Genomic DNA, 16,084 nt, shown 5'->3' with positions numbered 1-16,084 from the left:
ATTACTTGAGGTATTGGGAGGTTTACACAGCACAGTAAAGCATAATAGGGTTCAGGCCACGCTCTCTGGTATGTATTTCGGTTATGGTTATGGGATTTGGCAGACCTACATGCTATGTATGCTATGGGGGCATGTACTAAACTGTGCCTTTATGACTCCTAACAGACACAAAATGTCATGACAAGTGCTGTGCTACATGAACAGGGTCCTTACATGACACTTGGTGAGTGAACGCTGGCGCGTCTGGCTGCCGCTGCTCCCCGTTGTCGTTTGTGTTTGTTTTACGTGTTTGCCTAATTAAGTGATTTTATGCACTGTCAGTGCCATCGCTTGATGCCATGTGCACAGTGTAGTTTCATGGCTCTTATTTTTGTCCATTCTTGGGTATTTCTTGGTTCGAGATCTGAACAAACTTGGACTATCAACAGTTGCCTACCGTAACAAACTAACTGCCTGGCCTACGTGCACCTTACTGGCGTGGAGCTAACCTGGACTACACACACTGTGGATCTATTAACTCTGATGCTACATACTGTGGATCCTCTGCGTCTCTGCTACTTTCGAGCGGATTTAAAACCTGAAAGTGAATTGCCTGCCTCCTCATACGACGGTCTGCTGGTGCGCTGCCCTATGTGTCACTGTGCGAGTGTAATAGTGGTCAAGCATCAGGGGGAACAGAGGCGAAATGTTGAATTTTTCTTCCTTTTTATTTTCCTTTAAGAAAATAAATCAAAACATTGCCTTCAGGCTTCGGTGTACCACGTACAGCATCAGATCAAAAGCATACGGCTACTCTGCTAATTACTCTCTCAATAATAGAAAATGCATAATTTTATCTGAATCATGACATTTAACTTCCCATATAGAATGGGCATAACTAAACTGCATAAAGTTACAGCACTTCACTAGAACCTATTTACATTACGGAGCCACATACCTTTAAGAAAATAAATCAAAACATTGCCTTCAGGCTTCGGTGTACCACGTACAGCATCTGCACAAGCAACATATACATCATGTATTGCGTTACTACTACGTAAACATTCCATTGTACACTTTCGCTTGCTAGCAAGCAAGGCACGCCAGACAGAAGTTCACACACATGGAATTACAGCTAATTACGTTCGGGATAACTCGCTTAACATTCACTGTTGTCTCATACATATATTGAAGCTATACTACACACATGAGAGACGCAGAGTAATATTATTTCCAATACATGTTTAACTAAGCAGTTCAACCCATGCATGCTAGATAAGACATTAAGAGCATGGACATGGCTAGCGGAGTTTATGGCTAGTTACCAGTATGGAGAAACCTATAGTCAAAAGGAAAACATTAACAAACTTTTTGTCAAAACATGCTAAATGCAGTACAATCATTACAGTGCATGTAAAATAGTATAACACCTGGGAAACATCGAAGTTATCAACTTAAACATCAACAGAAAACTGATATACTGGGTGGAGTGCTTTGTACAGTGAACCTACCAGATCAAAAGCATACGGCTACTCTGATCGGGTAGGGAAGCAACACAAGACTACACGCAGCAGATCTGCAGTACACCATATGGCCAAGGGTGGCTCCCATTCACAACTATTAAACAAGGCTGTTTTACTTTGGCGAAAATCATATATAACAATACACTACATTTTTAACCCTGTTACACGAGCCCTCTCAAAGATACCCCGCTGAGACTGCTTTGGTAAGTGTCTTGCTTGCTACATCAGTGGGTGATCCTCTTGCCTATGCGGTTACACTCGCAGGGACCTGCTACCTCCCAAGAGTGTCAGTGGTTACACTTGCTGGCTAACGTGCTAGATTATTAGGACATCGGCTAGGTGCGTCAGCGCTAACCTGCGTCTGCCTGCTGGAACCTTTTGGTTGGCCGTGCCTGCCCTCCACCGTGTCTTCCACCCTCCTTCCCTATGCGTGCCCTGTGAACTACTGTGCTCCTCAACCATGACTCAAATACTCGTCGGCCTGTCTCCACAGGCTGCGAAAAAACTGTTACAAGTATCCCGATGGCCTTATACTGCACCAACATCTCGGCATTCTGCGTCGTCGCTCCAAATACAACCACAGGGGCTCCCTTAGGAAGTTTGGCCGTTATCTTCACCCAAATAACATTGACTCTCTCTGGAGCTGGACTCGGAAAACAATACGCAACGCTGTAGAGCGCACTGCTGACTTTAACAACTTGTGCTCAATAACGTTATTAAATACCCTCCAGAATAACATATCAAAGAATGCATCGTTTTCCTTGCTCAATGTACGTTCCCTCAACAACAAAGCACCTTTCATTAATGATGTAATCACTGATATGAACATCGACTTTATGTGTTTAACTGAAACCTGGCAAGTGCCAAATGAGTTTATCACATTAAATGAAGCCACTCCACCTGGGTTTGAATTTATTGATAAGCCACGCTCGGCTGGGGGGGGTGGGGGGGGGTGGACTTGATATGCTCTACCGCTCCTGTTTTAAGGTTGTGTGTGTGCCTCTGCAGGATTTCTCATCATTTGAATGTCTTGCTCTGAAACTTACTGGTAGTCTACCACTACTAATCTTGCTTATCTATAGGCCGCCTAAAGCATCACCCAGTTTTCTAAATGAATTTGCTGAGCTTCTATCTTCTGTATGCCCTCTGTATCCATCTATCCTTGCTCTGGGTGATTTTAATATACATGTTGATTCAAATATCTGTAATTTTGCCAATAATTTTCTCAATATGCTAAACTGCTTTGATCTTGCCCAGCATGTGAACTTTCCCACCCACTCAAAAGGTCACACTCTTGATCTTGTCTGCTCCGCTGGCATCTCTCCATCTGACCTCTGCCCTAAAGATCTCTCTGTCACTGACCACAAAGCTGTAATGTTTAATATTGCTGTTCCTGAGCCTCATCGCTGTCCCCGTGCTTCACGCTCCATCACATATAGGAACACCAAGAACATTAACACAGCTGAGCTATCAGACACACTACAATCCCAACTCGTGGATAAGCCACTTAACTTGTGTCCTGATGATCTTGTCCTACTCTACAACTTTCAGCTGTCTGATACTTTAAATAATCTGGCCCCCTTGAAAACACACACTGTCTCCTTTCTACGCTCTGCTCCATGGTTTACACCTGAGCTGCGCAAAATGAAGGCTGCTGGCCGCCAACTGGAGCGACATAGCAGAAGGACTGGCCTAACTGTCCACGCACAGGCATGTAAAGACCATGTACTGGCCTACAAGGAGGCTCTTAATGAGGATAAATCTGTGCATTACTCCACCATCATTGCCCGAGGTCAGCATAACCCTAGAGCCCTGTTCTCCACAGTCAATAAACTACTCCAGCCCAACAAACCCTTTCCACTTACTCCTTCAACTGATCTTTGCTGTGACTTTCTTGATTTTTTCCAAAACAAAATAAACACCATCTACAGGCAATTTCAATCACTACCCACTGCTGCTACACTGAGTGATGCCCCCATCACCCCTGCATTACCAGTCCAGTCCTTCTCTGCTTTTGCTCCTGTGGATGAGCACTTTGTCCATGACCTTGCCACCAAGGCTAGGTCCTCTACCTGCCTCCTGGACCCTATGCCTACTCCACTGGTCAAGACCTGCCTGCCGGTGCTGTTCCCCCTCCTCGTTCACATTATAAATTCATCTCTTCTCACTGGTTCTGTCCCTCACTCTCTCAAAACTGCAGCTATCACTCCTGTTCTTAAAAAAAATGGAGCAGCTACCGACGATCTCAAAAACTACCGTCCCATCTCCAACCTGCCATTTATTTCCAAACTCCTTGAGCGCACTGTAGCCACACAACTCAAAGAACACCTGACTGCTCATGCCCTATGGGAAGTGTTTCAGTCTGCTTTTAGGGCTTAGCACAGCACCGAGACGGCCCTGGTCAAGGTCACAAATGACCTACTCCTGGTCACTCCCGGCTGATACAGGCCATGTTAGCATTTTATTACTGCTGGACCTTACAGCTGCATTCAACACGGTCTGTCACAACACACTGCTCACCAGGTTGGAAACACTCTTGGGTATCACTGGCACTCCACTCTCCTGGTTTAGGTCATATCTCACAACTAGGGAACAGTTTGTTTCCATAGGTAATTTCAGGTCCCCCAGTTCACCCCTTTCACATGGTGTTCCCCAGGGTTCTGTCCTAGGTCCCCTGCTCTTTGTCATTTACATCCTCCCCCTTGGTCATATTCTACGTCAGTATGGTTTAAACTTCCACTGCTATGCTGACGACACACAAATCTATATTCACACTAAGCCCTCCCACACACTCCCTCCCTCCAATCTGGTCACCTGTCTCAATGCCATAAGCAACTGGATGACACACAACTTTCTCAAATTAAACCATGGCAAGACAGAAGCCATACTCATTGCCACACCATCTGTACTGAAAAAGCTGGAACAATCACATTTATCCATCCCTGGTTACTTCACCACCACTACCTCTGAAGTGAAAAACCTTGGTGTCATAATTGACTCTACCCTTTCCTTTGACTCTCACATCAAATACATCACTAAAACAGCCTTCTTCCACCTCAAAAACATTTCTAAACTCCGCCCGTCCCTTAACCCCACCACTGCTGAGACTCTCATTCATGCTTTCAGAACCTCCAGACTTGACTACTGTAATGCCCTGCTCTTTGGTGTCTCAGCAAAGAGATTAGACAGGCTACAATACATTCAAAATTCCGCTGCAAGAGTTCTCACCCGTACCAGGTCCTGGCAACATATCACTCCCATCCTCCATCAACTACACTGGCTCCCTGTACAATACCGTATTCAATTCAAAATCATCCTTCTTGTCTTCAAAGCACAACATAATCTTGCACCCTCTTATCTTTCAAGCCTCCTGACCCCTTACCAACCAACCCGCACCTTACGCTCCACTGATGCCCACCTCCTATCCACCCCCACTGCACATCTCCATTCCATGGGTGACAGGGCCTTTAGCGTGGCTGGCCCCAAACTCTGGAACTCCCTCCCACTTGCACTACGTCAAAGCACTTCCCTGTCCACCTTTAAATCCATGTTAAAAACTCACCTTTTCACTCTTGCTTTTCCTTCCTACTCATAACCTTGCCTCCTCCACCCCACTTGCTCCTCTATTACTGTTTTATTTTATTTTTTTATACTCTTGTTGGCAATGTCTGTCCCCTGCTGAATGTATAGTGTGTTTTACTAAGTGTACTGTCTATTTGTACTGTCCCTGTATATGTTGCTTTTATGTCTATGTTCTCTTGTATACTGTCTCTGTTTGATGTTTTTATGCTACTCTTATGTCTATATCCTTTTCTCTTATTGTACAGTGTCCTTGGGTGACTTGAAAGGCGCTTTAAATAAAATGTATTATTATTATTATTACCACTGTACGATCACAAATATGTGATTAGAACGTTTTTCTAAACGTTCGTTTGAACGTTTAGAACAAAAAAGGTTCTATAACATGACACAACAATTACCCTCAGGGACTTTTCTGCCATTAAACAATTTTAAGAACACTGAAACTATAGAACATTCGCGTAGAATTCTAGAAGGAGCCAGGAAAATAATTCACTCTCTGGGGAATGGCATTGTCTTAAAGAATTCACTCCTCAACAGGTTAAAGTTTAAAAGAAGACACATTGAGTGAAGCCTGCTCCTATCCTCACTTACCACTGTGCATGTTCAACCCAATAAATGTGAAAGAACAGTATAAATCCACACTAACCTGTGGTAGGACACTGAATTGATAAGCGTGGCAAGGCATGAAAGTGACATTGCACATGAGTGATAAGTTGTGGAATTCATATAGTATAAGAAGCAATTTGGCAGGGTGAGCAATATGTCTACTTGAGGTAAGTCAGAGAGACTGTATAGATAATGGAAAGCTATAGTTTTCAAAACTGTATTTGTGTCCTCTCAATAGATCCCAGAGTCCAATTTTACCTTGTTTTTCAACATCGAGCATACAGGTAAAAAGTTACATGCATAACCAGACATCTAAAATGCAATTGTGGTAGTTGCAGCACCCCCTTGAGGTCAAATGAACCACATTTTTGTGCATCTTCACAATCGGGTCCCAAGTCCAAGTTTGATTTTGATACGTGAATGTTTTGCTGAGATATGACCTTACTTCCTGTTTGGCAGCTTCACCACTGATATCGATTGGTGCTGACAGGCAAACTCTTTTGAAAATCAAAAATCCTTCCACTAACTTTTGTGATGCATAGTTTGAAGCAAATTACAGCACCTGCTTGGGATCGAAGGACACCAAATTTATTGTGCATCCTCACAATTGAGTCCCGAGTCCATGTACCAAGTTGGATCTCTATGTGAAAGTGTTCCTCAGATATTAACTACTTCCTCTTTAGTGGCTATGCTGCCGATTTCGTTTGGCTGTGACAGGCGAACACTTTCGAAAAACAAGATTCTTCCACTAACTTTTGTGAGACTTAGTCCGAAGATCATGTATGTCAAGTATTGTGAAGATCGGACAAAATTTGTAACCTGTGAGAGTTTAGTTTCGCGTTCAATATAATCAAATATGGTGGAAGAACGACAAGAGTCAGTCACGCCATCTTGTCGAGCAACTTACAACTAGCCTAGAAATCTAGACTCACCCTAGCGGCAGCAAATTTAGCAACTCTCCGTTGGCTTGTGAGCTGGAAAAATTAAACTTCTATCAGGCCAATCAAATCATGTATAGAGACGTTAGGCGGGTTTAACATAATGATTGATGGCAGAGTTGCAACGGTTTGGCTTGAATTCCCTGCTACTTGAAAACAAAGATGATGGATGTTGCTGTTGGCTTTTTTTAAGTTGGCAAAAGTTTGAACTAGCCAACTAGCTCCGCTGGTGGGAAAACACATGCGACTCATAGCGCTGTCCTATTGTGTGCTGAGAGAATTTGAAAGACAACCAATTTTCCCACCACTCAGACTGAGCACTGCCAACAGTGAGTGCCCAGACCCTACATTTTATGTTTATGTTTATTCTACACAGTATGCCTGCTTTAGGAAACACAGCAATTAGAGGGTTTCATACATTGTCTTTTCTTTTCCAATCAAACTAGAACTTTTTTAAAAAAAGGAACAATTGTACCAAATGTCCTGTTTCAGACTTTATTGTCCAAGCAGTTTTGAAAGGAAATGCAATGTGAGGGCATACAAATTATTACATATTCTTTGTACATAAAAAGTGGAGCACCGGCAAGGTGGCTAAAGGAGAATATGGAAATTACAGTATACTTTCTAGAGAGATTATATTCATTTTCTAGAGAGATTATATTCATTTGCATGACAGCGGATCTCCAAATGTGAATGCACACACTTATACTTTCTATCCTTGTGGGTTTAGCACTTTACCAATGAATAGAAGTGTGCCTGTTGGCTCATCACGAACTAAAAATATGAATGGGCGGTCCACTCTATAGGTCAAATGTTGTGGCTGGACAGTAGTGGCAGTGGCGTGCTGTGAACCCTCTGTGGCCATCTCCATGACAACCTTGTGATGGACTCCAGAGAGCTTGGCTGGCTGAGCTGTGATTTTGATGAGATCTGTGTTGGCCAGCCATTCAGAAAGACCTGCAATCATTGACACAATATGGTGTTTTGATCCAAAATGACTTCTTAAAATGTTCTGTCCAAACTAGAGTGATGATTTTAGAAATGCTTTAATATTGGTTTAGAACCATAGTTAAACTAGGTCATAAGGACCTGGAAACACTTATCCACACTAGTATCACCTTATGGCTTGTCTACTCAAAGTTCCCCTGTACGGGGTTGTCCTATTCTACCATTGCTACATTTAATTTGAAGACCTATCTTTTCTCTCAGGTTTTTAGTCCAGTCGAAGATTGGTTTTATTTGATAAGTCCAAAATAAATATATCTTTTATCATTATTTGACTTTATTTATGAACAACACTTTCTCTTTTTTTGTGATTTCATATTTTATTTAGTAAGAGAGAGAGAGTTCACCAGAGCGACAAAGATGTGGCACACGTCGAAACGTTAGTCCTTATGTTGGCACCTTAATAATAAAAAGTACTTAAATTCTACATCTTTGTCGCTCTGGTGAACTCTCTCTCTCTTACTGGATTCGGTCCTCTCCCGTCGATGCGCTAGATGTGACCCACAGTAGCGCAGAGGTATAATTGTTTTCTTCATATTTTATTTCTTTGAAGGACCTATTTTATTACTTCTATTCACTTTCATGTTCACATTTACAGTGTCTATAAAAAGTTTTCACCCCTTGGATATTTCCCCTTTTTGTTTTTCTAAATGGAATCATGGTCAATATAATGGATTTTTGACAAGGATTTACAAAACTCTTTAATGTCAAAGTGAAAACAAATGTCTACAAAGTAATGTTAATTGATTAAAGATATATAGGGTTCAAATAATATCCCGGGTTTTATTTTCCAAAATCGCTGTACTGCACCAGCTTGTATTGGAGACAAGCCTTTAATTCCTTCCTTCCTTCATTCATTCATTCATTCATTCATTCATTCATTTAGTGTTGAGATGTTGTTAATTGACTGTTAGAGATGGAGATGGTGATCCAAATAGCATACTGGTAGATGGAAAGCATGACAGTTACCACATTATATAGCATAATAAACAAAAGTATAGGCTTACCGTCTGCCTATCCTTGTCATGACAAAATAAATATTTTAATATAATGTGCAAATTTGAAATAAAATGGGATAAATTGAACAATGTAGGACATAGCATAGGTCTAGTCTATATCGAAAAACAGTTGAAACAATTTGGAACTCTGGCTTTCACTGCTGCAGTCTTCATTGATGCTATCTAATCATAACTTTAGCGTACAGAATCTGCCTTATTTAAACAGATGATCTGGTGGATTTTAAGAGATTAAATACAGTCCGAAACTGAAAAACAGGCCAGGCCTCTATTTGAGACAGGCCTTTATTTGTCCAAACCTGTAGCCATACCAGGCGTGCAAAAGAGACAGGTGTCAGTTTGGGATTCAGCTTTTATTTTATGTTTTACAGTAATGCAAAATAAGCTATTTCATAAATATTCACCCCCTTCAAGTCAGTATTTAGTGTATGCATCTATGGCCGCAATTACAGCATGGAGGGCCCCATTGTGACAGTCTAAAGCGCATGGTCACTAGTCAAAGCTTATTCAAATTTAGTAGGATGTCTAGTCCACATTTGGAGTGTTTTCGTTATCAAATGTCAGGCGGATGGCGTAACAAGGCATTCCTAGGTTTCTTAATCAGTCATGAATGTGTTTGGGGCGTAACATAATTTAAACCAATGAGAATGACATCTATCATTCCCTTTAACAGCGCAAAGCGTGACGTCAAAGAATGCATTGGTATTTTGACAGTCAGCAGCACATTTGAAGGAGTCTGCTTGCGAGACCGTGTGGAACAGTCATTCCACTAAACCATGCTTTACTAAAACCTAGCATAGTATAGCCCTTACGCATTTGCACTCGTCTATTATTTGAACTCATTGGCAAAGTGAAACTAACTTCACTGTGGTGTCAGTCAAAGACAAAACAGTTATACACAGTAAGTTACTTTCACTATTGACTGACAATGGGTTACCATCGAAAACATAGGCTGGAAAAAGCAACACTTACCCTAATATTGTTTAAATAATTGAATACAACAATGTTTATCCTGCAGAGTAGGGCTGGGCGATATGGACCAAAACTGATATCCTGATATATGATATATATTGATATTTTAAACAGAAAGAGCTAAGTGTTTCGTATTCACTCAACACAACAATTATGACAACACAACAAATTTTAATTAGACTGATTTCAGACTGCTCTAACACAGCTGTGCAAAAAAGACTCCGTCCTACCAATACCATTAGGCATAGGCTACAGCTGCTCTGATAAAGCTGTGCAAATAACAAAAGACCAATAGGTCGACCCTGACTGACACACAGGCCTACATGGTAGGCTACTGCACAATGCAATATTTTGGACACAAAAATATTGCAGTAGCCTACTGCAGAAAAAAAATGCAGTTTTCTTGTCACACAATTTTGTAAGGGTTTGATAGGGCCAAGATGACAAGCAAATTTATGATGACCTAGACATGTGTGACTTGCTATCAATAAACACCGTAACTGAGTCACTCACCAATAGAGTGTGGTAGACACTACCATAATTTTGTACACGTCATTAGCATTTTTGCATGTTCCGTTTCATAAGAAAAAAACCCCTATGCGCGAATGAATGGAGTTTCGGGAATCATAAAAACCAATCCCATGAGTGTATTTAAATTAGCTATGTACCAAAAATGACATTTTACCGTCACTTGAAGAAGAGCTGTAAACAGTGTTGTAAGGCTGTGTGTACAAAACCGCTTGGAGCTCCAGCGGGATTTTGATTTCACAACGAGAATTCTCCGTCTAACCGTTGATGTGCCAACAATACAGTATGGCCAGCACAGCACCAACCTCCGATCACGGTAAACAAAATCTGACTCAGTGTCCGTCATGTTTGAAAGTTTGTAGTGCTGCAAGGGAGAATGTGCATACGCAAGGGGTGCAGTTGAGCAGAGCTGCGGCTGTTTGAATGGTCTGAACACAGAAGAGCAACTGGATTTGATAAAATTGCCCATTATTAAACATATAAACAACTACATATCGATTTCAAAAATATATCGGTCGTAATCGTAATACCAATATATCGCCCAGCCCTTACTGCAGAAGAGTTGCTTATATCTCGTGAGTCGTGCTCCATATGTGTCTCTCGCCTCTCCCCTAATCACATTTAACCGTCATTACCAATTTGCTAATGATGGTGAATAACTACTCATTGTGAGATGTATTTCGTAATATCTTTATTCTAATTATATTTCCCATTGTAATCTTGCCATTTGTAATATTTTGCATGGACGTGCACTGGTGCGCATTCATGGAGGATAGAAGGATGGTGCGTTGTGCACCTGCCAATATGACTGTTGACAATGCACTCTTAAAATAACATATGAATAACTCGCTATAGACTTCTGACCAGGTTTCTCTTGGTCAGTGGCGTAATGCGTTTTATATAATGTACGATAGTGATTTTTAGACAATGCGCTAGGCCACTCCCTAGGTTGTTAATTACCACATCCCTGGGCGCATTGTTTAAAAAATAGACAAAAAGAAAATAAAAAAGAAAATAAACTTTGCGCCGGGTGGAAAAAATTTCAAGTGTAATCAATTATTATTGCAAGGCAATATATATATGTCAAATTGTTAAAAGAATAATATATTCAATTTGTCCAAAACTCTTAAAAGATTTGCTTAGCATATAAAAACAGCAATAACATTAAAAAAAAAAACAACAGTGATTTATCATGGGCTCTCATGAATTCTTATTATCATGGTCTCTCTCACAATTGTAGTCATTGTCACGCTCGGGGATTGAACCCGGGCTTCTGGATCCAAGTTCTGACTCTTTACCTAATGTGCTATCAGCAGCAATACCTCACATCCACTAACTTACTGGTCAAACAAAAAAGTGTTTTCAGTTGGAGGCTAGCTGTAAGAAGGACAGATACAGAAATACTTTTTTACTGACTGCACTAGCACATTATAATGACTACCCCCTGAGCAGAGAGAGAGAAATAATATATTTTTTAATAATTTATATATCTATGTATGTGAATGCTGTGTTTGTCTGTGCTGCTGGAACACTGTAATTTCCCTTTGTGGATGAGTAAAGTATATCTTCATCTTTCACCGTTGCTGTCAATCTTGCTCACAAGCATCGAGTAGCACTGAACAGCTGATCCACCTCACCTTCATACAGTCAACTAGTATTCTCAATATTTGCCAAACATTGCCGAAATCTATGCTGGAATTCTGACACTCCCTCATATATGCCTTCCTTATTCTCAATAAGAATAAAGAAATATTTGGAAAGTATTAATTATCTGGTAGTTGCTTTCTAACTGGGGGTTTAAACATAGGCAATCACAAATGTAAGCATTCCCATGTGTTTGGCATGGTAAAAAACTTAAATAGACATAACGTTTTCATCTGTAGCTTATTCGGTTCAAAAGTCGTCAAAAGAGTCAAAACCCTTTTTCGGACAGTAGCCAGATTGGATTTGGGGACTTTGAGGGTCCACATATACCCAATGATAAATATATATTTTTTGTGTTTCCCATAGCCAGAAAAGGTGAAATATTTATCAACTTTACATTTGTATCTCATCTGGTTCAAAATATGCAGCCTAATCCATTTTCAGGTGGCAGCCATATTGGATTTGGCAGCCAACTTGGTCCCTAAATAATTTCAGTATCCCCCTCAGCTGCATCCATGCCAAATTTTGTGCTTGTAAATAAATTGGCAAAAACAATGGGGTGTAAGGCCATATTGTAATTGGAGGATTAACCCTTTAGGCGCCAGAGGTTTTTTTTTCGAAACGTTCGATTTTGACATCTTCATTTCAAAAGGCTATATCTTAAAAGTGATAAGAGATAGAGACTTTCTGTAAATTAGAGAAATATTAAGGATGACCCAAAGTTTATGTAGAGATTAAATATTTATATCTAATTTGCATATTATGACGTCATATGGTGGTGGCCATCTTGGATTATAGAATTTTCATGAAAAGTTGCATGTTTGAATGATAAAATGCACCACTTCTTTTCCCCCAAAATGTCCCTCACCTTCTGTATGCTATATTGGACAATACTGAATGCTCAGGTAAATAGTAAGTAGTAAACAAACTGTATAAATAATTACTAATAAATGGCAGAAACAAACCAAATGCATGTAGCGGTAGGCTGGCCTTTTGCTGTAGAGATTTTCCATTTACTACATACAGTAGGCACTCTGATTCCATGTATGGGGCACATATATATTATTCAGATGACACACAAACACAAGTAGACAAGACCTGTTTAGTTCATAAGCTCACTTGCCATGGCAAGGCACAGATCAGGAGTGAGATGACGAGACAAGACAAGAGACAATGTTAGTATTTGTTTTCTTTTTGTTGTTTTTGTTGATGTTTTTTTTGTTGTTTTTTTCTTAGCTGACAAAGACACACACATCACAAGGACATGAACACACAAAAAAGAACACATGTCCTAAATGGTCAGGGAAATAGATAATCAACAGTGTAAATCATTACTAATAAATGGCTGACAAATTTTTTTTTTATGTAGCAGGCCTTTTGCTGTAGAGATAATGACTATCCATATCCATATCCTATCCATACAGGGCCGGCATTCCCATCATCTTGTGATAGACTATGCATGGCCTAATGGCTCTCCTTCCCCGTGTCACCATCTCTGCTCCTGTTGCGAGCAGCATGGCCAGATCTGCCTCGCGCTCGCGTCGAGTGGAGAGAATTTGCGCAGCTTGGACTAGGCCTACTGTCATTCTCATTGCGACTCCCCACACTGCCTCTACGTTCCCCCCTAACTGTCCTATGAGCACTTCGACCTCGTCTAACATACCCAGTGGCATTAGACAAAGGCTCCACCACGTTACTGTCGCCGCGATTGCGGAGAGGCACACGTTCAGAAGACAGAAGCTAGCGCTATGGATATTAGGCTACCTCCAGCCTCGTTCGCCACACCACTAACACCCTGCTAACTTCCTGATGAACACTCCGAACCCGTGAAACATTATTCCCACCAGTGACATTGGGCAAATGATTCAACGTTTGTGCTTGGTGTAAGCTAAACTATGGAGTAAACTCTCACTTTGTCCAGCTGCATCATTGCAAGGCAGGGACACATCTGAAGCCTCACTAAACGAATCACCGTCATTTTCTGAAGGCAGATATTCCCCTTCAGAATCAGGGTCCGCGAATAGAAGACCCAACACTTCATTTCAGGTAAACTTTTTTGATGCCATTAGACGATAATCTAATGCAAATACTCGCTGACGTTGACAATATCGCTCTGACAAAGTGGCTCACACGCACACTAGCTCCGGTATTTCACGCACCGATTCAATGCGCTGTAGTTAGAAAGTTTTATTTAAAGCATGTCGTTTTTTCGACTCGGGGATGACGTATGACTTGTCTGCCATCTAGTGGAGTGGAGGTCGAACGATTTGACTAAATCGGCCGTTTTATTCAGTACCGCATCTTGTCGAGTAAACTCGACCGTGGCGCCTAGAGGGTTAAGGGGTGCAGATATACTGGGTCATAAATATAAACATTTATATGTGTTTCCCATGATCAATTAAGTTCAGAAAAAGAAAAAGACAAAGTTTGAATTTGCAGCTCATGTGGTTCAAAAGTTATAGTCGGAACCAGAGAATGTCTAATAAGGGGAGAACTGCCACTCTCGGAAAACTTCCGGTTTCTGAACTGGTTGCAGTTCCTTCTGTGGTTCCACATGAGGGCGCTCGTACACAAGTGCAGAATGAATGGAGGTCTATGGAGCTGTACCCCTCAAAATCCACTTTTCTCGGGATATCATTTTTTTCAAGTAATTTGAATATTGTATTCGAAAGGGGAGGCAAAGAAAATACACTTGGTTGAGTATTATATATTTTTAAAGTCACTTAATTGTTTTAAAAAGCCTTTCAAACGTGTCGATGACGTCATCCATTAGCACAATGCTAGTGTGTTATGGGCAACAACAACGACCCAACCTGTAAGAAATCAAAAGAACATAAGTACTCGTTTATTCAACTTTTGACCTATAACCCATGTTGAAGTTATACAAACTACAATCAAATCTGAGATTTGTCAACGACAATCAGGTGAAAGAGACAAATTTAGCCGTCTTGCTCCATTGACTCCCATTCATTTTGCACTCATGGCGATCGCCTCCCAGTGGAACTCAGGTGGAACTGCAACCAAAATTAGGTACAATGGGACTTAATACGGAGTGGCCAGGCTCTCCGTAGACGGGCTCTGGTCGGAACCCTTATCGGGCAGCAGCCATATTGGATTTGGCTGCCATCTTGGCCCCAAGGGTCGCTGGCTCTGGTGCCTTACCTAAATCATTTCAGTATGCCCAGAGCTATATCTGTGCCAAATTTGGCACTTGTAGATAAATTGTCGCAAACAATGGGGTGTAATTACAGTCAAAACTGCTTTTTTGGACAGTGGCCATATTGGAATTGGAGGATTAAGCAATCCAGATATACTGGGTCATAAATATAAACATTCCTATGTGTTTCCCATGATCAATTAAGTTGAAAAAGGCATCAAGTTTTTATTTGTAGCTCATGTGGTTAAAAGTTAGTCGGAACCCTTTTCGGGCAGTGGCCATATTGGATTTGGCCACAATCTTGGCAGCCCTCGGGAGCGCGTAGCTGGAAAGGTGCTTAAAGGACAATTCCGGCGCAAAATGAACCTAGGGGTTAATAACACATGTGTACCGAGTTCGGCCGTTCGCTGGGATTTCTTTTGATGCTAGTCGAATGTGACCAGTTTTATTGCAAACCGGTAATTAGCGTTTAACGCTAGCCTTCGGGGCAGACGTACAGTAAAAAGTAATCGCTATTTCTATACCACTAACAAGGCTCAAAATAGCCCCACACTTACACGGTAGCATAATGAGGGTCTCCAAAGCATTGAGAACTTTGTAAGTGTACAGGCAGTTTATTAAAAAGAAACACATTACCGTTCACGTCTGGTTCACATACAGGCAGGCGCCTTGGGAAAACTCTCTGGGATGTGAAGTGAATTTCGTGTGAAACGTTGTTGCCGAAAGAAAGCACCGAGCGCATAAGAGAAGCACTGAACGCAACAGGAGACATAAGAGATGGCAGGTTATTTGAACGAATTTGAAGACATCGAGGATGAACCCTTTCGGTATGATGGACTTCCTTATCTTTTCGAGCCAGAATATACGACGAAGAGCTGCAGGAGCTCCGTGAAAGGGCTATGAGAGAGAGAGCTCCCTGTAGTCAATGCGCAACACAGCCTCGCACTTCTGGAAACTGGTGGTGTGCCTGCGGACATTGTGAAGCTATGGCCACCGAAGAGGAGTGCCTGTGTTGCATGTGGGACCTGTTGCGTCGCGACACCCAAGAAACGCAGTGTTTCGTAGAGTCTGAAGATTTCCCCTCATTGATAAACAGGGCTGTAGTTGAAACTTATTTCTATGTCCCGAAAATAA

The 16,084-nt window shown here is 41.3% G+C and overlaps 1 protein-coding gene and 1 long non-coding RNA gene across 2 annotated transcripts in view; both read right to left on the bottom strand.

Moving 5' to 3' along the window:
• Positions 1–688: 688 nt before the first annotated feature.
• LOC121695375 lies at positions 689–1,653 on the bottom strand. The gene is made up of 2 exons (XR_006026074.1): positions 1,491–1,653; positions 689–994 (listed from the first exon to the last, which is right to left on the bottom strand). It is a non-coding gene; the product is annotated as an uncharacterized LOC121695375 (long non-coding RNA).
• A 5,456-nt stretch (positions 1,654–7,109) lies between these two features.
• Positions 7,110–16,084, bottom strand: part of serpinf1 (serpin peptidase inhibitor, clade F (alpha-2 antiplasmin, pigment epithelium derived factor), member 1) — a 117,241-nt gene continuing 108,266 nt past the window's right edge. The window contains exon 8 of the mRNA XM_042076139.1: positions 7,110–7,585. Coding sequence (XP_041932073.1) covers positions 7,341–7,585 — 245 coding nt within the window. The 3' untranslated portion in view covers positions 7,110–7,340. The remainder of the gene's footprint in view (positions 7,586–16,084) is intronic.

Source organism: Alosa sapidissima, chromosome 21 (assembly GCF_018492685.1).
Source record: "Alosa sapidissima isolate fAloSap1 chromosome 21, fAloSap1.pri, whole genome shotgun sequence".
NCBI lineage: Eukaryota > Metazoa > Chordata > Actinopteri > Clupeiformes > Clupeidae > Alosa > Alosa sapidissima.
The sequence above is the reverse complement of the archived record's forward strand: the minus strand, read 5'-3'. Positions and strand labels throughout refer to the sequence as shown.